General features: G+C 36.4%; 5 protein-coding genes across 5 annotated transcripts; 1 reads left to right on the top strand and 4 right to left on the bottom strand.

Moving 5' to 3' along the window:
• Window positions 1–158: 158 nt before the first annotated feature.
• Window positions 159–3,591, bottom strand: LOC124439360 (flocculation protein FLO11-like; the record flags this gene model as incomplete). The annotated part of the gene is made up of 7 exons (XM_046989584.1): window positions 159–613; window positions 774–928; window positions 1,706–1,764; window positions 1,843–1,952; window positions 2,141–2,200; window positions 2,342–3,357; window positions 3,482–3,591. Coding segments are annotated over 7 exons (1,698 nt in total), but the record flags the coding sequence as incomplete, so codon positions are not given.
• Window positions 3,464–9,628, bottom strand: LOC124439359 (mucin-2-like). The gene is made up of 12 exons (XM_046989582.1): window positions 9,531–9,628; window positions 9,236–9,395; window positions 8,167–8,276; window positions 7,920–8,029; window positions 7,773–7,834; window positions 7,471–7,595; window positions 6,438–7,398; window positions 6,073–6,361; window positions 5,814–6,009; window positions 5,679–5,716; window positions 5,564–5,634; window positions 3,464–5,491 (listed from the first exon to the last, which is right to left on the bottom strand). Exons 2-12 carry the CDS (start codon window positions 9,247–9,249, stop codon window positions 3,607–3,609), a joined length of 3,861 nt encoding a protein of 1,286 aa, XP_046845538.1. The 5' UTR covers window positions 9,250–9,395; window positions 9,531–9,628; the 3' UTR covers window positions 3,464–3,606.
• A 287-nt stretch (window positions 9,629–9,915) lies between these two features.
• Window positions 9,916–11,320, bottom strand: LOC124438060. The gene is made up of 5 exons (XM_046988053.1): window positions 11,214–11,320; window positions 10,945–11,067; window positions 10,786–10,866; window positions 10,344–10,442; window positions 9,916–10,237 (listed from the first exon to the last, which is right to left on the bottom strand). The coding sequence occupies exons 1-5, from the start codon at window positions 11,223–11,225 to the stop codon at window positions 10,091–10,093; spliced, it is 462 nt and encodes a 153-aa protein (XP_046844009.1). The 5' UTR covers window positions 11,226–11,320; the 3' UTR covers window positions 9,916–10,090.
• Window positions 11,321–11,399: 79 nt separating this feature from the next.
• LOC124439358 (trichohyalin-like) lies at window positions 11,400–15,566 on the top strand. The gene is made up of 10 exons (XM_046989581.1): window positions 11,400–11,642; window positions 11,709–12,416; window positions 12,495–12,714; window positions 12,776–12,990; window positions 13,097–13,439; window positions 13,509–13,748; window positions 13,846–13,989; window positions 14,169–14,394; window positions 14,470–14,719; window positions 14,790–15,566. The coding sequence occupies exons 1-10, from the start codon at window positions 11,532–11,534 to the stop codon at window positions 15,099–15,101; spliced, it is 2,769 nt and encodes a 922-aa protein (XP_046845537.1). The 5' UTR covers window positions 11,400–11,531; the 3' UTR covers window positions 15,102–15,566.
• Window positions 15,567–15,762: 196 nt separating this feature from the next.
• On the bottom strand, window positions 15,763–19,835 carry LOC124438053. Its single transcript, XM_046988043.1, has 12 exons — window positions 19,551–19,835; window positions 19,308–19,458; window positions 18,976–19,124; window positions 18,747–18,856; window positions 18,539–18,597; window positions 18,107–18,240; window positions 17,756–18,037; window positions 17,485–17,544; window positions 17,202–17,311; window positions 17,017–17,075; window positions 16,540–16,721; window positions 15,763–16,381 (listed from the first exon to the last, which is right to left on the bottom strand). Exons 1-12 carry the CDS (start codon window positions 19,591–19,593, stop codon window positions 16,182–16,184), a joined length of 1,539 nt encoding a protein of 512 aa, XP_046843999.1. The 5' UTR covers window positions 19,594–19,835; the 3' UTR covers window positions 15,763–16,181.
• Window positions 19,836–19,874: the final 39 nt, after the last annotated feature.

Here is a 19,874-nt window from a genome sequence, read left to right as displayed (position 1 = left end):
TGATTTTTTAACGCTATGTATATTATGTGTTGTTAGCCAAGCATAATTTACTAAGCTCCCTTCATATATGACGAATATTTGAGCGAAATAAAAAACAAAATGAAATGACAGAAAATGACATTTCCCATTTCTGAGTAATATTAACAGATTTAACAATGTTTATGACCCTGTTTTTAATTGTATTTCAACGCTCTATGAGCAATATGTTCTGCTAAAGCAAAAGATATTTTTTGATGACTGAGGTCTCTAAGTCAGTATTCAATGCAAGCGATCAAAGTTATTTACACAAGCCATTTTTTACCAGATCATTATAATCCGTAAATAGATTAGCTTTATCTGAATCAAGCACGGTTAAGTTACGAAGAGTTTACTGTCGTAAGCACTACCATATGAGCTTTAAATTTAGAATATATTCCACCCAATAATTAATGGTTTCGACGACGTTTCTTCCCAACTAAGCAACAAGCGAGAGAACAGCCTGGAGCGCATGCGGTTGGACATGATGGCTGCTGACAAACAGATACATAGGGAGCACAACAGGTGATAGGACATGAAGATTGACATGAAGTCGCTTCACCACAAATCATTGGACAGAAGTGCTGCCTTATAATGGCTGAATAATAAATATTTTAGAAATTGTTATAAATTAAAAAATATTCATCACGCATATTTAGAGTTTTTTTTATGACTTTTGATGTTCTTCATTAAGATATAAAACAAAAAAAATGCAACCAGCGAAACATATATTCATAATGATAATGTAACATACATACCTGCATTTAACTCAGGATGAACTTTTAATTCACCCAAGCTACCACTCTTGACTTGTTCAATCAAAAGAGCCAAATGATTGGGTGCATTTACTTTGAATTCCAAGTTTACTTCAGCTTCCACTTCATTTTTTGGTGTTTTCCCAGGAATTTTTGGTCTAAAACAGATATACGCTGACTGTCTTCTACTCTCTTAAAAATTGCCAATTTAAAAATTCTCTAAACATTCAAGTGAAGTTTAGAACAACAGATGGCATCATATTGTTTACATATAAAAATCTCGTCACGTATCACTAAGGTACACATAGTCCCCATGCATCACTAAGGTACACATAGTCCTCATGCATCACTAAGGTACACATAGTCCTCATGCATCAGTAAGGTACACATAGTCCTCATGCATCACTAAGGTACACATAGTCCTCATGCATCACTAAGGTACACATAGTCCTCATGCATCACTAAGGTACACATAGTCCTCATGTATCGCTAAAGATTATCCAAGGATAATGCGAAGTTTAAACAGCTTCTGCCTTTTTACTTAAAACTTAAGGCACAACCTTAAACATTTTTTAAACATTTTTAATTGGCTTATATATTTCACGAAACTTTCAAAACAGTAGTATAGCTAGATTACAAAAAATATTTATAAAAAAACGCTCCAAAGGCAACCGAGTTGAAATCTGAACGCATACGTAAGAAAAAACACACAAAAAAGATAACTTTGCATTAGGAACGACTGTCAGTACAACGCTACAAGCTGTGAAAACTTGGTATTCTTGTTCACACATCGTAGACAATAAAGAGCTACAACTGTCTTTGTACACATGAAATCCTTAGTAATGAATGAATTGCACGAGAACCATGTATGACATAGACACATGGCAATTAAGGAATAGGAAACTGCTTCTCAAATATTATAAAAGAATTCTTACTTGAGTTGAATAAGTGTAGCGGAACGAAATGCTTCAATTCCATCGTAAATTGCCTTAATCTGAAAGTATTAAGAAAATATAATGGATTTTAAAGCATCAACAAAGGGTTTTCTACAATATATGAAACTCTTTCAAACCGCTTTTTCGATAGATGTTTTCAATTTCTGAAACTCTTCACTGCTAGGATTGGAAAGCTCTGGTGTAAAAGTGTGTCCTAACACTCCCAGAACCACCTGAAATAACTTTCCTGAAAGAAAATGTAAAAACATTGTCATTAGTTTTCTCAGAATGAGCATTAGATTTAAGTAATATTACGATACAAGTTATAACAATGAGATAAAAAACATCATTCCTGTAAAATGAAATAATTTTTTATGCACTGTGTACATTCCATCCATCAACAGTCCATCAATGGCTGGATGAATAAAGACATACCTGGAGTATTCGGATCATACGGTGTATTGGCATTAATATCTGAAGGTTCACTCAAGTCTGCTGCCATCAGTATTTAATGGTGGAACACAAAATGTAAAAAAAAAATCATTAAAAGAAAATAAAAAACGTTTTGAACCAATAAATGAATGTAATTTACCCCAACAAGCTCAAATTTTTATTAAGCCTTCAGTTAAAAACTACCTGGAGAAAGCTGTGGAGTTGTTGTTTCATTAGAAGAAGGCTGATTTGTTCCAGGACTTGATGAACCAATGGGTGTAGTAGTTGGCGTTGATGATGATGGGCTTGATGTAGGTCCTGTAAGGGTATCGGTATTGGATGATGGTGTTGATGATGATGGGCTGGATGTAGGTCCTGTGAGGGTATCAGTGTTGGATGATGGTGTTGATGATGATGGGCTGGATGTAGGTCCTGTGAGGGTATCAGTGTTGGATGATGGTGTTGATGATGATGGGCTGGATGTAGGTCCTGTGAGGGTATCAGTGTTGGATGATGGTGTTGATGATGATGGGCTGGATGTAGGTCCTGTGAGGGTATCAGTATTGGATGATGGTGTTGATGATGATGGGCTGGATGTAGGTCCTGTGAGGGTATCAGTATTGGATGATGGTGTTGATGATGATGGGCTGGATGTAGGTCCTGTGAGGGTATCAGTATTGGATGATGGTGTTGATGATGATGGGCTGGATGTAGGTCCTGTGAGGGTATCAGTATTGGATGATGGTGTTGATGATGATGGGCTGGATGTAGGTCCTGTGAGGGTATCAGTATTGGATGATGGTGTTGATGATGATGGGCTGGATGTAGGTCCTGTGAGGGTATCAGTATTGGATGATGGTGTTGATGATGATGGGCTGGATGTAGGTCCTGTGAGGGTATCAGTATTGGATGATGGTGTTGATGATGATGGGCTGGATGTAGGTCCTGTGAGGGTATCAGTATTGGATGATGGTGTTGATGATGATGGGCTGGATGTAGGTCCTGTGAGGGTATCAGTATTGGATGATGGTGTTGATGATGATGGGCTGGATGTAGGTCCTGTGAGGGTATCAGTATTGGATGATGGTGTTGATGATGATGGGCTGGATGTAGGTCCTGTGAGGGTATCAGTGTTGGATGATGGTGTTGATGATGGGCTAGATGTAGGTCCTGTGAGGGTATCAGTATTGGTTGATGGTGTTGATGATGATGGGCTGGATGTAGGTCCTGTGGGGTATCAGTGGATGATGGATGGATGGATGGATGGATGTAGGTGTGATGGTATGTGTTGGATGGGTATGATGGGCTGGATGTGATGGATGGATGGATGATGATGGGCTGGATGTAGGTCCTGTGAGGGTATCAGTGTTGGTTGATGGTGTTGATGATGATGGGCTGGATGTGGGTCCTGTGAGGGTATCAGTGTTGGTGTTGATGATGATGGGCTGGATGTGGGTCCTGTGAGGGTATCAGTATTGGATTGATGGTGGATGTGGGTCCTGATGATGATGGGCTGGATGTGGGTCCTGTGAGGGTATCAGTATTGGTTGATGGTGTTGATGATGATGGCTGGATGTAGGTCCTGTGAGGGTATCAGTATTGGTTGATGGTGTTGATGATGGGCTGGATGTAGGTCCTGTGAGGGTATCAGTGTTGGTTGATGGTGTTGATGATGATGGGCTGGATGTGGGTCCTGTGAGGGTATCAGTGTTGGTTGATGGTGTTGATGATGATGGGCTGGATGTGGGTCCTGTGAGGGTATCAGTATTGGTTGATGGTGTTGATGATGGGCTGGATGTAGGTCCTGTGAGTGTATCAGTGTTGGTTGATGGTGTTGATGATGATGGGCTGGATGTAGGTCCTGTGAGGGTATCAGTATTGGTTGATGGTGTTGATGATAATGGGCTGGATGTGGGTCCTGTGAGGGTATCAGTATTGGTTGATGGTGTTGATGATGATGGGCTGGATGTGGGTCCTGTGAGGGTATCAGTATTGGTTGATGGTGTTGATGATGGGCTGGATGTAGGTCCTGTGAGGGTATCAGTGTTGGTTGATGGTGTTGATGATGATGGTCTGGATGTAGGTCCTGTGAGGGTATCAGTGTTGGTTGATGGCGTTGATGATGATGGTCTGGATGTGGGTCCTGTGAGGGTATCAGTATTGGTTGATGGTGTTGATGATGGGCTGGATGTAGGTCCTGTGAGGGTATCAGTGTTGGTTGATGGTGTTGATGATGATGGGCTGGATGTAGGTCCTGTGAGTGTATCAGTGTTGGTTGATGGCGTTGATGATGATGGTCTGGATGTAGGTCCTGTAAGGGTATCAGTGTTGGATGATGGTGTTGATGATGATGGGCTGGATGTAGGTCCTGTGAGGGTATCAGTATTGGATGATGGTGTTGATGATGATGGGCTGGATGTAGGTCCTGTGAGGGTATCAGTATTGGATGATGGTGTTGATGATGATGGGCTGGATGTAGGTCCTGTGAGGGTATCAGTGTTGGTTGATGGTGTTGATGATGGTCTGGATGTAGGTCCTGTGAGGGTATCAGTGTTGGTTGATGGTGTTGATGATGATGGGCTGGAGGTAGGTCCTGTGAGAGTATCAGTATTGGTAGATGGGGTTGATGATGATGGGCTGGATGTAGGTCCTGTGAGGGTATCAGTGTTGGTTGATGGTGTTGATGATGATGGGCTGGATGTAGGTCCTGTGAGAGTATCAGTATTGGTTGATGGTGCTGATGATGGGCTGGATGTAGGTCCTGTGAGGGTATCAGTATTGGATGATGGTGTTGATGATGATGGGCTGGATGTAGGTCCTGTGAGGGTATCAGTATTGGATGATGGTGTTGATGATGATGGGCTGGATGTAGGTCCTGTGATGGTATCAGTGTTAGTTGATGGTGTTGATGATGATGGTCTGGATGTGGATCCTGTGAGGGTATCAGTGTTAGTTGATGGTGTTGATGATGATGGGCTGGATGTGGGTCCTGTGAGGGTATCAGTGTTGGTTGATGGTGTTGATGATGATGGGCTGGATGTAGGTCCTGTGAGGGTATCAGTATTGGATGATGGTGTTGATGATGATGGGCTGGATGTAGGTCCTGTGAGGGTATCAGTATTGGATGATGGTGTTGATGATGATGGGCTGGATGTAGGTCCTGTGAGGGTATCAGTATTGGATGATGGTGTTGATGATGATGGGCTGGATGTAGGTCCTGTGAGGGTATCAGTGTTGGTTGATGGTGTTGATTGCAACTGATTTGGATTGGGGGTAACGGTGGGATTAGTTTGGTCTACAGTATTTGAAGGCTTTTCTCCAGCAGTACATTCAATACTTGGAAAGCTGGTGAACCTGAGAAAAGATTGCAAGAAACTTCATTCAACGTTCACTGAACTCAAATCGACAAATCGAAATTAAACAAACCGGACAAAGGCGGAGGAACATTCTCCTGAAAATGATCTAGTATGTTTCCAGGGGGGGAATAACGAGCGACAACGAAACGTTTATTTGTTTTACTTAACGCTTCAGCTACGCCAACCTGTATGGTTGTCTTCCATACAACCTGCGTAAAATGGCCTGAAAAAAACATATGTTAAAATTCTACGTAGATGGAGTCCAAGACGTAATCTCAACTAAAATCTGCAAAATAATTAGCTGAGGGCATTTTTCATACCAATGTTTTCAGAATAACCGGGATTATTGAAATCATAAAGTCGTGTTTCATTGTACCAACTATCAACAGCTTTAGAGCAAGATCCACGTTTGTTTATCAAAATATCACCAAACTCCGTGTAGATATTTTCACCATAAGTTGACGGCTCATGGTAAAGATCACCAGTGTCGGTTGCAGCTAACTTATTGGCGAATTTCTGAAATCAAAACAGTCTTAAAATAACATCATTTCGACTAAAATTGTAAACACTGTTACGTGCCTGTGCAGATGAAGTGATTTGTGTAGACCATGTTAAAGTAGGAACACCGTGAGCTGTTCTCTTTTGATTGTGAGCGCAAAGACACTCGTTTTCATAATCATCACCAGATGCAGAACTAGGATTTGTGCTTACATCAGGAATCTCAGTTGTCTCAGGAATCATTCCGGGTTGAGAAGTCTCGCTTATATCAGGAATCTCAGCTGTCTCAGGACTCATGTTGGGTGTGGAAGTCTCGCTTATATCAGGAATCTCAGTTGTCTCAGGACTCATGTTGGGTTGAGAAGTCTCGCTTATATCAGGAATCTCAGTTGTCTCAGGACTCATGTTGGGTTGAAGTCTCATATCAGGAATCTCAGTTGTCTCAGGACTCATGTTGGGTGGATATATCAGGAATCTCAGTTGTCTCAGGACTCATGTTGGGTGGAGAAGTCTCGCTTATATCAGGAACTTCAGTTGTCTCAGGACTCATGTTGGGTGGAGAAGTCTCGCTTATATCAGGAATCTCAGTTGTCTCAGGACTCATGTTGGGTGGAGAAGTCTCGCTTATATCAGGAATCTCAGTTGTCTCAGGACTCATGTTGGGTGTGGAAGTCTCGCTTATATCAGGAATCTCAGTTGTCTCAGGACTCATGTTGGGTGGAGAAGTCTCGCTTATATCAGGAATCTCAGTTGTCTCAGGACTCATGTTGGGTGGAGAAGTCTCGCTTATATCAGGAACTTCAGTTGTCTCAGGACTCATGTTGGATGGAGAAGTCTCGCTTATATCAGGAATCTCAGTTGTCTCAGGACTCATGTTGGGTGTGGAAGTCTCGCTTATATTAGGAATCTCAGTTGTCTCAGGACTCATGTTGGATGGAGAAGTCTCGCTTATATCAGGAATCTCAGTTGTCTCAGGACTCATGTTGGGTGTGGAAGTCTCGCTTATATTAGGAATCTCAGTTGTCTCAGGACTCATGTTGGGTGTGGAAGTCTCGCTTATATTAGGAATCTCAGTTGTCTCAGGACTCATGTTGGGTGTGGAAGTCTCGCTTATATCAGGAATCTCAGTTGTCTCAGGACTCATGTTGGGTTGAGAAGTCTCGCTTATATCAGGAATCTCAGTTGTCTCAGGACTCATGTTGGGTTGAGAAGTCTCGCTTACATCAGGAATCTCAGTTGTCTCAGGACTCATGTTGGGTGGAGAAGTCTCGCTTATATCAGGAATCTCAGTTGTCTCAGGACTCATGTTGGATGGAGAAGTCTCGCTTACATCAGGAATCTCAGTTGTCTCAGGACTCATGCTGGGTTGAGAAATCTTGCTTATCACACGAATTTTAGAAGGTGAGTCTAAACGACAAGAGAATTGCATACATAAATAAAAGTAAAATGAATTACCAACTCGACATGCGAATACAGTACCAACAAGGTCAACGTTTAAGTTTCCCAGTTTTCCAGACTCAATGGTTCTTTTTAATAAATCATACATCTCTTGAGTGAAGAGTCCTTTTGTAGTAAGAACAAGATGGGCTACAACACTTCCTATACTGAGAAAGAATCATCGTGTACAATGTGTAAATTTTTACTACATTTAAAATATGCAGAATAACTCAGAGTAAATATAAATAAATGTCGCATGTCTTTTTTTAAACACGTTTGTAAAACATCAAACTTCATAAAGATTTTCTTAAAAGTTAATAGTCATTGAGAAATCGCAAACTAACCTGAACTTTTCTACTTCAACACTCGCTAAAGTAGATTTAACACCAGCCAACAGCTGTTCAACCTATAAAGAAGGACTATACATTACAAAGGTTGTTTTCGACAAACTGTAACTTCCTCTGAAATAAATTTCTTTCATTGGTACGTACAGCGTTAATCAATTCATTGGCCAATGTCTGGTATTGGAGATCATTGACATCGTTGTACGCGGGTACAAACACTTTCTTTGAAAGACGTATTTTCATCGGATATCTGTAAACTAAAAGCGGACAAACAATTCATATTTTCATGTTCTTATTCATTTCGTTCGTCGTGCAAAACTACTTTCTCTCGATTCTCCAAAATATTAATATAATTCAGGGAAAACATTTTCCAAAAAAAAGAACATGGACATACGTTTCCTTGGATTGCTCAAATCATTGGAACAACACAAGTGAGAGTAAATGGCATCATGATGTTTCTCCATGTTTTTATTTTCCACTTTAAATACATGACTACGACGTAACCTAGGAATTAGTTGCAAACGTCAATCAAATGTATGAACTCGTATATATTACGTAATATGAACTTGTATAAACTACGTAATATGAACTTGTATAAACTACGTAATATGAACTTGTATAAACTACGTAATATGAACTTGTATAAACTACGTAATATGAACTTGTATAAACTACGTAATATGAACTTGTATAAACTACGTAATATGAACTTGTATAAACTACGTAATATGAACTTGTATAAACTACGTAATATGAACTTGTATAAACTACGTAATACGAATATGAACTTGTATAAACTACGTAATATGAACTTGTATAAACTACGTAATATGAACTTGTATAAACTACGTAATATGAACTTGTATAAACTACGTAATATGAACTTGTATAAACTACGTAATGAACTTGTATAAACTACGTAATATGAACTTGTATAAACTACGTAATATGAACTTGTATAAACTACGTAATATGAACTTGTATAAACTACGTAATGTGAACTTGTACAAACTACGTAATATGAACTTGTATAAACTACGTAATATGAACTTGTACAAACTACGTAATATGAACTTGTATAAACTACGTAATATGAAGTTCATAATATATTTATAACTTTAAATTATAATTAAACAATGTTTCAATGTTTCACACATCAAAATATCACATTGTTTGATTATACTATTGTTTAATTAATTTATTTTTTAATTGTATTATTGTTTTAGTAAAACACAAAACAAAAGACACCCATATACAGTAAACATTATTTAATCTAATTAAAAGAGTGTCTATTGTCTTGTGCCGTAATTATTGTTTTATTGTTTAAATATTTAAAGTCATGTAGCATTATCTGATATTGATAATGAGCAGTCTAATTTTTGTAAACATTTTATTTGGTATTAAATAAGTATATTGATATATTCTATGTATTATAATATATTTGAACGCTCATGTTTACTTACAGTCTTCTTGACATCAACTGTTTATACTTTAGATAATCACACGAACAAATGACGGTAGGTTGAAAAAGAAATGGAACACGTTTTAACACAGAACTTGTTTTCTTAGGAACATTTCCATGGCTACTGTAAAATCTTCTACTCTCCACTATAACACTGCCAACTATAAAACAAGGAGTAGAAACATTTGCAGTCAATAGTGTTTTATTAACTTAATTCACCTTACCTGCTCTTCACAATTAATTACACGGTTCAGACAATGAATGGATCAGATGTTCATAGAGATAATCTCTATTACCTGCGAAAAAGAATCGCTTTAATGAAGGCAGTAGTCAAAGGTGCCATTAAAACACATTTGATTTCTTTTCCTTGAACCAGTTGTATTTTTTAAATTAAACACTTTACATTAACGGGCTGACATCGTGCATAACAATACCAGCAACGGCATGAAGTTAATCTATCTGAGCGTAAAATAATTGCATTAAACACAAGTAAGAAAACGACGGTACCTGCTCAGGATGTATACCGACCATTGACAAAACTAACAGAATTTAAACACTACAAACATGTTTTATCCATTGACCTGAAGGTTGCTCTTTCTCAATACAACAATATGTAGACGGTAAAATAAAGTAATTTTAAGAAGAATGGGCAACAATATCGTTATTGCGCAAATTCAAGAGTTCAGGTTGACATAAAATTTTACATATATTTGTTGCAATGAAAAAAAATAAAAATTTACACGATGGCTGTTTATTACGAAGCATAACTACGTAAGGAAATCGCTTTAAATGAGTTTCACCAGAGCTTACAATCCAGGAATCAAAAAATTCAGAGAGTTTATTGTGTCTGTCATTATTAAATACATGTAAATGTCATATTGACAGTTTGTCCAGGGTCAAGTCTTACAACTTGAGTATGGTGACGAGGGGCACCCCACTGACCAGCAGTAACAGCATATGTTCCAGGAGTAAGTTCAACATGTACATCCTCAGATTTTTGAAGCTAAAAAGTTATGATTATTGAATACATAAAGATAAAGGTTAATGTATTGAAAAACCTTTTTCAATTAGATTTTTTAGTCATTTCTGTATTTTGGTAAAATACATACCGGATTTCCATAACTGACTGACGTATATTTAGAATGATGAAATCGATTTACGTGTTCTTTGTCATACTTGTTGCAATTTGATGAGCACTTGTAGTACCTCTAAAATGTTGTACATTAATGTCCCTATTTATACAATGAGCACCTGTAGTACCTCTATAATATTGTATATCAGTCTCCCTATTTATATTGTGAGCATTTGTAGTATAACTAGAATATTGTATATTGGTGCCCCTATTTACATCCTTAGCACCTGTAGTACCTCTAATAAAAATAAAATATTGTATATTAGTGTCCCTTTTATATCCTGACCACCTTCAGTACCTTTAAAATACTTTATATTTCTGTCCCTATAGATATCCTGATTGAATAACACATTAAATGTCCACATAAAGTAAACAAAAAGCAGATTTTCTTTAATTTCATCAACGTTTAATGAACTTACCCGACATTGTCGACTTGTAGCAGACATGTACTGCAAGATACTGCCAAATGCATCATCAATTGAGGTATGGATTGCAATGTCCTATGTGTAATAAAGTCAAAAGTTCACCAAAATACTTAAGAATATTTTGACAAATATTGTTTAAGATTCGTGACAGACATTTTCGAAATGTCCGTATGATTCTTTCGGAGCAGGCCATTCTATCTTTCTCTTTCTGGCTCGTTCCAATGTACTTGTAATTTGACGTCCGGAACGGCATAGAATACAATTTATTTCATCAACCTAGGATATAAATAAGGTTTGTAGTTCAGATTCATTTGTCGTTGGTGTGTAAATTTCTTTTATGTATTTGTAAATTGTGCTCAAAACCGCAGATACAACACAATATACGGAATAAACGTACACTACAAAGAAAAAACTCAACTGACTTTATCAGGCATTTAGATTCTTCTTCTCCTCGTTTTTCTTCAGCAGGAACTTGAAAACACGACGATTACGTGAACAAACAGCTTCAAAATCAAAACTTCTCTTCGCGCCTTCACTTGATGAATTTTCCGAGTTTTGAACGGAGAATTCCGACGTACAACCGAGGATATTTACCAAGTTGTTACCATGCCACTATGTCAACATTTGTATATTGTCGCAATAACTTAAGTTTAAACTGAAAAAAAACTTTGGAATTTGGATTATTGCATTGTTTTGTGCACAATTTGAGCCAGTGACTGTTGGTGAACGTTCAAATCACCATGAATCAAACAATGCTTAGCCATATCTTTGAAAGAAACGTCTGCTTCGTCATTGATACCTCTCGTTCGATGAACAATCAAATGAAGTTCTTAAAAGGTCAACTTATCCAGGTATAAATCCCATAACTTTCCTTGACTGCAAAATTAATAAATTTCCTTTTTTATGTTGTATGTCAGGTACTCAAAGAAAGAACAAATCTTCTCAGAGATTTTAAGTTCAACTTGATTCAATTCAGCGACAACGTGACAAAATTTGCACAACATTTGATCTTCTGTGATAAAAAAACTGTGGAAATCGCAACTGAATGGATAGGCAGTATAACATGTACTCCTTCAGCACAAACTGATATAGTTTCAGCATTACTCGAGGCTTATGAACATCATGATATAGATGCGATTTGTTTAATAACTAGCAGTTTTTTAAAAGATAGACCCTCGATTATATTAGAAAAACTCAAGCCAACCTGCAAGAAGCCAGTTCATGGTATTTATCTTAAACATACATCCTGTGATCCAGAAGTATGTGGATTTCTTCGAGATCTGGCTCAACTAACGCGAGGATCTTTTTATACAGTCTCGTTGTCACCAGACTGTGAAAATATCGATAGCATTTTACCAATAGTGGAAGTTGATTTTACACAAACTTCAACTTTATGCGATAGTAGTTATTGTGGATCGATTTTCAACCATAGAAACAGAAATAAAATAATTAATTCACAAATATTGGAATCTGGAGTTTTATTGGCTGAATCTCGAGCATTAGCGAAATGTGCGGGAATAAACTTGTCAACAACTCCTCTCGCATCTTCAATTATGAAAGGTGTTAAAGTTTTGGCAAGATTGGACAGAGATGGTCTTTTTTATCTGGGAGAGATTAAACAACAAGTAATAATACTGTCAACAACTAACGTATATACTGTTTATGTACCGAACAAGTTATCAGACATACATTGGTTTCTTTAGGATCTAAATGACGCTTTTCTTGTAAAGTTTGCTTCTTGTCCAGCTTTAAGAAAATCATCACTTCATGAGATAACACATCACAACATGATAGCCTACGAAGATGCCTATCGCCTGAGCATTTCGTTGGGCGATAAAGTTCTAGCTTCTTGGCAAAACGATGGACGATATGGCCCTGGGACTGTTCTGGATGGATATGAAACTAGAAGCAAATTAAATTTAGGTAAATACACGACTAATTTCTTCTAAGTTCACTTGGTTTTAAAATTCACATCTTGCTTTAGAGGAGGAGAACAACTATCTTCTGGTGACATTTTTTAATGGTCAGACGGTTTCTATAAAACGCAGAACGGCTTTACGCATTTCTCCAACCATCTTCGATCACATTTCACTAAACATTCAGTTGCCAGAGTCTCAAAGAAGAAAACAACGACTGCACGTTGAAGATTCCGACATTTTAAAATTCCAGGACAGGTTTGGATGGAGGAGAAACGACGTTTGAAGCTGGTAGTAGCCATTTCTCTCCATTCATTAGTAATGAGGAATTTTGGTTGATTGAAAGCAGTTAAAAATTTCCTGGAAAACATTTGCTATGTATGTTCTAGAAAAACGAGAAACTAAAGAAAATGATCAAGAAGAAAATTGAAGAGAACACCAACCTTATACGAGCCTTGGATTTGAATATCGACCAGCAATCAAATGAGCGCTTTTCCTCAATGATTGGGCAAAGGACAACACGTGATCAACTTAACCCGCGAATGATTGGTTCTGCTTCATCATGCCATCTTAAGTCTCCGCCTTTGATTGGTAGGGCGTCGTCTCGTGACTTACTAAGAGATTATGACAGTGGATTTTTTTCTGACGAAGAAAATAAAAATAACGGATATACGCATATTGAGAAAGACCTTTTCCTTCGCGAAAACCAAGTTGGTGAAAATACAAACAATAGTATGTTTTTCATTATCTTTTTTTTAAGGCACAAATGGATCACTTTATAAAAATATGTTTTTTGAAAAGGACAAAGAAAGATCATATCTAGCTGTCCAACGCGACAAAGAAACACTTTCAAATTTTCAATCAATAACGAAGGAAAAACCTCAAGGCAATACTCGGGTTCAGTCTCTTCCGCGCCACGGGCTACTTTTCGCAAGACGACCATGAAAGTGAATATTGATGAGAAAAAACCAAATCGTCCTACACATGAGAAATATAAAACAGCGAAGGATATCCCTTTCTTCACGGAAACAGCTAATTATGGTCAAACTTTTCATTTTTTTGAATGTGTTATAAGACTATACATTTACAGTCTTGTTAAAATTATATATATGAATTTTAATATATGATACGTTTGCAGATAAATTAGAAAAACAGGATGCGCTTAGATTGGTTAAAGATAAAAAGAACGTGACCAAATATACTCCTAATGTTTTGGCAAGAAAACATGTAAATTATTCTGAATATCAGGATGTTAGTGGTGTCCAGTTTCCACAAGCAACAGGTGAAAGCATTCATCGAACGAAACAATTGTAAAGAAATTTCAGGAAAAAACTGTGTTGCCCATAAGATGAAATGTTTTAAAAATTCTCACGACAATTATTTGAAAAATGTTGAAATGTACAAGAAAATGTACAATACCGAATGTACAAGAAAAGTTATTCTTATTCGCGTTCTCTTTAGATCGAAAATTTACGAGAATTATAAATGAAAATTGGAGCCCAGAAACTGTAATACGTAAATCAGTGGGATCTCACAACAGGAACGAACAACTGGGGCAAAATGATGACAAATGTTGCGCTTATACGTTGAAATTTACAAGATCAAAGGACAAGAGATGTTTTCAAGATATAGAAGATAAAGTTGCACTTGAAGAAGCAAAAGAGAAGAAAAGAATCGAGTTTAGAAAGTAAGAGTACCCTTTCGACATTGTGCTTTATATCAGGAACAGAGAAGACGGTTAAAAATGTGTTCTTTTTTAAAGGAATAGAAGAATAGAACACGAGCATAAAATGGAAAAAGCAAAATCAGAAAATGAAGAAAGTAAAACTTCCAGATTAGAAACTAAACAAATGAAACACCAGGAAATACTTCGACAGGAAGAAGAAAGAAGAGAGAAAGTAGAGACGCTGATACACGATCGTTGTAAAGTGATGAAAGAAAAGCGGATGAAATTTGCTGATATTGAAGACAGTCACCAGATAAAGAGTGAAGAACGAGAAGCAAGAAGACTGGTAAACTATTTAGTTAGTTTGCGTCAAATGAAAAAGAAAAACCACTGAGTTTTATTTTTTCAACTCCCAGGCCAACCGTCAAATGAAGGAACTTGGGCGGCGGGAAGAATTCCACAATAGACTTCGAGAGGAGTGGCGAGCAGAAGACAAGCGTGCCGAACGACGACGACACGAAGCTACGCGAGGAAAAACATCACGTCAGAAAGAAGTGGAAGAAATGAAAGAAAAAAAGACTTTACGAAGCAAACCAAGTTTCAAAAATAACAAGCAAGCGTCCTGTCATAACTGTATGATAAATATCCGCTATGAATTAAGAAAACATACAAGACTATGGAACACCGAAATTATAACACATGAAGTTTCAACAAACTACATTTTTTAAATAGCAATCAGATTTACCTTTATTGCTACTGATAACTTCTGAAATTCTGTTTGGGGTCATAAGAAACAAGGACCAACGAGAGGATATACAACTTGCACCGCTTCCCGGACAGGGACTGGGACTAAACGGTGCTCAGGTGTCCCATGATTCAATGCACGCAAAAGGGGATAGTAGATGAAGCTAGAAAATTTTGAGATAAGATTAAAATAATAATCATCATATTAAGTAATACAGACAACCTGCTCAATTGCAAACATAACGGTTTCTGCACGACTGGTGGTGAATTAATTATGCAGTCACTTTTGAATTGATAAAAATTATCATCTACGGATATTGTTTTAGTTTAATTCTTTGGACTTTTTTACTTTGTTTTTTTAATTAATTTCGTGTAATCACCGTCATATTTGTTGACATATTGTGTATGAAAATCAAATGTCTATTCAAACAAGATTGTCAACGTATAAATATCTTTGCTGGACCTTCTTTTTTCCGTCCTCAAATATTTGTCCAAATCGTTTCAGTGACCCATAGATGGCAAATCAATTGGACAGAGCTCTATCCAAACAACTGAAACGACTCAATTACGATTTGCACGTTTGTATGAGGACAAGTGTTGACGCTATATATGAACGATTACATTTAAAACACAAAAATAACATACTTCGGATGGCAACAGCATCGTAGCCACTTTTATCAAAGAACTGATTCTTATTTACAATCATTTCCGCTGATTTTCGTCATGCCCTCGTCAAATGTAGTTTTAAGCGTCATAAGATTAATCTTATCTTAGTTCTATCTTGAATTTTATGTTGATTTTTTAACGCGACGTATATCAAGTTGTTAGCTAAACATAATTTATTACGTTCCCTTTATATATGACTAGTATATTTGAGCAAAATGATAAAGAAGATGAAATTACTGACAACGACAAACAGATTTAACAATGTTTAAGGTTCTGTTTTTAAGTGTATTTCAATTGACATCTTGTCAACTGGATTAAGAACAGTTAAGTTACGAAGAGTTTACTGTCATAAGAACTACTATATGAGCTCTACATTTAAAATAACTTCAACCCAATAGTTAATACTTTTGACGAACTCTTCTCTGCCCAATTGAACAGCAAGCGTCAGTGCAGCCCGGAGCGCATGCGGTTGGACATGATGGCTGCTGACAAACAGATACAGAGGGAGCACAACAGTTGGCAGGACATGAAGGTTGACATAGAGTTGTATCAACACAAATCGCTGGACAGGAGATCGGATTGTACTCGCTTACAATGGCTGAATAATAAATATTATAGAAATTGTTATAAATCAAAAAATCTTCATCACGCATATTTAGAGTTTTTTATGAGTTTTGATGTTCTTCATTAAGATATAAAACAAAAAAAATGCAACTAGTGAAACATATATTCATAATGATAATGTAACATACATACCTGCATTTAACTTAGGATAAACTTTTAATTCACCCAAGCTACCATTCTTGATAGTTTCATTCAAAGCAGCCAAATGACCGGGTGCCTCTACTTTGAATTCAATCTTCACTGTAGCTTCCACTGTAACTTCTGTTGTTGTAGATCGTTTTACGGCTGCATACACTTTGCTTACTCCCAGTGATCTAAAATATTGAGATGTATTTTGTATCAAAATACTGCATAAAATAGTTGATCACCCCTCTCGTCAAGAATATGTACAGACAAAAAAGAGATGGCACACCAACGCAGTACTCGGAAATCAAAAGATATTTTACTGTAAACATGTAGGTCAGAACGTTTTAAAAATAGCTTTTTACCATTCATACATTACCAACGTAAAAATGGGAGATGTCTGAGAATACATAAATACAAGGCAAGAATCAAGAAATAGGAATGTAGTTGCTATATTATATCAAATATTCATAAACGAATTCTTACTTTAAACTGATAAGTACAGCAGAAGCAAAGTCTGTATTTGACTTATAAGTTTCGGCGATCTATAAAATATTAAGCGAAAATCAATGGCTTTCAAAAAAATTAACGTAAGAAAAGTGAATTATTTTAGGCGAGTTTAAAAGATATTGATATTTTGCTACATGAAAAATTGAGATTTTCTTTCAAACCCCAGCTTCAATTGATGATTTAATTTTTTCATATTCTGCACTGTTGGGATTGGAAATATCTGCGGTAACATTGGGCAGAATCAGTCCCATGACTACATCAAATAACTTCGCTATAGAAATGTGTAAAAACATTGCCATTAATGTGCATATCGATACACTAAGTAAAATTTCGTTACAACATACAACATTGAAATAAAAAACAACATTCCTGTAAAATGAAAAGATTTTTAACGCACTGTGTACATTAATAGTCCATCAATGAATAGATGAAATAAAGACATACCTGGAGTATTTGGATCATATGGTTTTGCGCCTGGTTTATCGGAAGGATCACTAATGGGATCTTCATGGCGAAAAACAAAAATGTAAAAATATTAATTAAAATAATTTGCTATATGGCAAGCGTTACTTCTGGCAAAATGGCGCGCTTTGATTGGCTAAGAAACATTTTGAACAAATATATAAATATGTGCTCTCCCATAAGAACTGCGTACATTTACAGTAAAACATTCTTTTGCAAGACGTGAAATTGATATTTATTTTTTGTTTTATACCTGATGTCGAAACAACGATGAATGTCGATGTAGGTGATATAAATATTGAACTGGACATGAGTGAAGAACTATTAGTCTGTATTTCTGAAGTTGTTGAGATGATGAAGATAGTTGACAACGCTGCTGTGGTATTTGTACTTCCGCTCTCGGAAGAGGCAGAGATTGTTGGCGAAGGAGAGATGGAACTAGCAGAGACGGTGCTGCTGGAGACGCTAGGGGTGGCGGAGAAAGCATCGTCCAAACGTGATAAATAGGTCACTTGAGCGTTCTCAATGTTAGGTTCTAATGATATTTATTTTGTTTAAGTAAAACTTCTATTTAAGATTTCTATATTATGAATACAATACTCACCTGGTACAATGCGAACCTCTATACCACCAAGATTTCCTGATGAAATTGTTGCCTTTAATGTGTCCACAATGCTTTGCGTTATCATCCCTTGGATTGTCAGATAGATATTGGCCAACACACCACCGCTGATATTGCTGTAACATAAAGTATTCTCACACAAACGTACACTAACTGCTGTATCAAATACTATTTAAAAAGTCAGGGATAAACAGCTTTTCTAATATCGAGCGTTTGATAGATATATTTTTTGATCTCCCTTCACCAAAACCCAGGTTCCTTTGTAAATTTAATTGATTACGTTGTCATCAATAGTAAAAATGGCTTCAAATCACTAAAGCAATAAACATACTCATATTTTGCTAACATCTGTAGATCAATTTTTAATTGACAAAGATATAAATATAATGACATCACTGTTTTTGATTAATATACCTAAACTTATCAACTCCAATTGAAACGACGCTTTTTTCCTTCGCAAGAACTGTTTTTAACTACAGGAAAAAACATTCATTCACATAAAGTTATTAAAAAAATCTCCACACCATACCCTGGTTCGTTTTTAATTTTATATTTGCTTCTCGTCACGTTAGAAAACCCATGCACACACATGTCAAGTAAAAACTGGTTGATAAAAACAAACCCCAGCAACAAGGATTGTGCTCAATTCCTGGCTTGCTTCACTGTTACCATCTTTTAGATCATCCGTATAGTTGAGTGCAACAAGGTTTACTGAGAACGGATAACTGTAAACTGATTTTTTAAAATAGACATTAGATAAAACTAACTTAAAGATTGTTAAACAAATACGATGTGATATCAAAGATCATAATCAAAACAATGTGATAACATAGCTACCAAAGGAATCTTACACGATTTTTTATTTGACAAATTGATCTTGCAACAGACAGGTGCATATATAAGTTCCGTGTTGTTCACAACCGTTCGTTTTTCACGAATTCCAGAATTCTTTGTGGAATCAACGTTCACCTTTACGATGAAACTTCGTCGATTCATGGCCCTGTAAAATGAAAATTGAATCCAATTTCAGCATTAACTACAGTGTAGTTTTCATATATGATTATTCCTTAAATAAAAAGAAATTCCTTTCAGAAAAAAATGTGGTTTAAGATATAAAAATAAGTTGGCTATTATATTTTCTCATGCACAATAAGCCTAACTAAGAATATAAGAAAACTCTTACATGTTTTTTGATATCAAATTTTGCATTTCTTCACCGTAACAATGACACACGATTCGAGGCTTTCCCAAATAATCCATACCAACAACAAGGTTTTCTGATAGACTTCTCTTTTCACGATTATCTTCAACTAGCACGGTGTTGCAGCTAGTAACTGTTTTAAGTATTAAAATATACAATTGATATCGCAGAATATATCCTAAATGTTTGATCTTCATGTAGATGTATAAAGAAAAAAATCCTTACTTGTTAGCATGGAAGAAAAGATCGTCACGATAATGTTAAACATATTGCAACAAAGTGAGCACTATTTAAATACCAAATCAAATATTTTGTTAAAAACAAAACATAATCATGCTATAAAGTGACAGCATAAAAGCACTTGTTCAATAGCAAACTCGACGTTTTTTTCCCATTGCTGGTGGAAAACTGGTGTTTTGGTCGAAATGAAATCATGCAGTAACTTTTAAATTTTCATATCGTTCAATAAAAATTCTCAACTTTTGACTTTACTAAAGTTTACTTTTTCAAAGTCATCTGTTTTGCTTTGTTTTTTGAGCCACTCCATGC

Source organism: Xenia sp. Carnegie-2017, unplaced genomic scaffold (assembly GCF_021976095.1).
Source record: "Xenia sp. Carnegie-2017 unplaced genomic scaffold, XeniaSp_v1 HiC_scaffold_19, whole genome shotgun sequence".
Lineage (NCBI taxonomy): Eukaryota > Metazoa > Cnidaria > Anthozoa > Malacalcyonacea > Xeniidae > Xenia > Xenia sp. Carnegie-2017.
This window is presented reverse-complemented; position numbering and strand designations above follow the sequence as displayed.

Excerpts from the sequence above, each read along its gene's own strand:
- LOC124439359 (XM_046989582.1), bottom strand. Across the intron at positions 5,717-5,813 it reads CGGTTATTCTGAAAACATTG|GCCATTTTACGCAGGTTGTA; the intron begins GTATGAAAAATG and ends TGTTTTTTTCAG. Across the intron at positions 5,635-5,678 it reads TATGGAAGACAACCATACAG|TGTCGCTCGTTATTCCCCCC; the intron begins GTTGGCGTAGCT and ends TAAACGTTTCGT.
- LOC124438060 (XM_046988053.1), bottom strand. Across the intron at positions 10,443-10,785 it reads CTACAAGTCGACAATGTCGG|AGGTACTACAAGTGCTCATC; the intron begins GTAAGTTCATTA and ends ACAACATTTTAG. Across the intron at positions 10,238-10,343 it reads CAGTCAGTTATGGAAATCCG|CTTCAAAAATCTGAGGATGT; the intron begins GTATGTATTTTA and ends ATAACTTTTTAG.
- LOC124439358 (XM_046989581.1), top strand. The coding sequence starts at position 11,532 with ATGAATCAAACAATGCTTAGCCATATCTTTGAAAGAAACGTCTGCTTC. Across the intron at positions 11,643-11,708 it reads TAAAAGGTCAACTTATCCAG|GTACTCAAAGAAAGAACAAA; the intron begins GTATAAATCCCA and ends GTTGTATGTCAG. Across the intron at positions 12,715-12,775 it reads TAGAAGCAAATTAAATTTAG|AGGAGGAGAACAACTATCTT; the intron begins GTAAATACACGA and ends ATCTTGCTTTAG.
- LOC124438053 (XM_046988043.1), bottom strand. The coding sequence starts at position 19,593 with ATGTTTAACATTATCGTGACGATCTTTTCTTCCATGCTAACAA. Across the intron at positions 18,241-18,538 it reads ATTGGAGTTGATAAGTTTAG|CAATATCAGCGGTGGTGTGT; the intron begins GTATATTAATCA and ends TTTATGTTACAG. Across the intron at positions 17,545-17,755 it reads CATCGTTGTTTCGACATCAG|ATCCCATTAGTGATCCTTCC; the intron begins GTATAAAACAAA and ends TTCGCCATGAAG.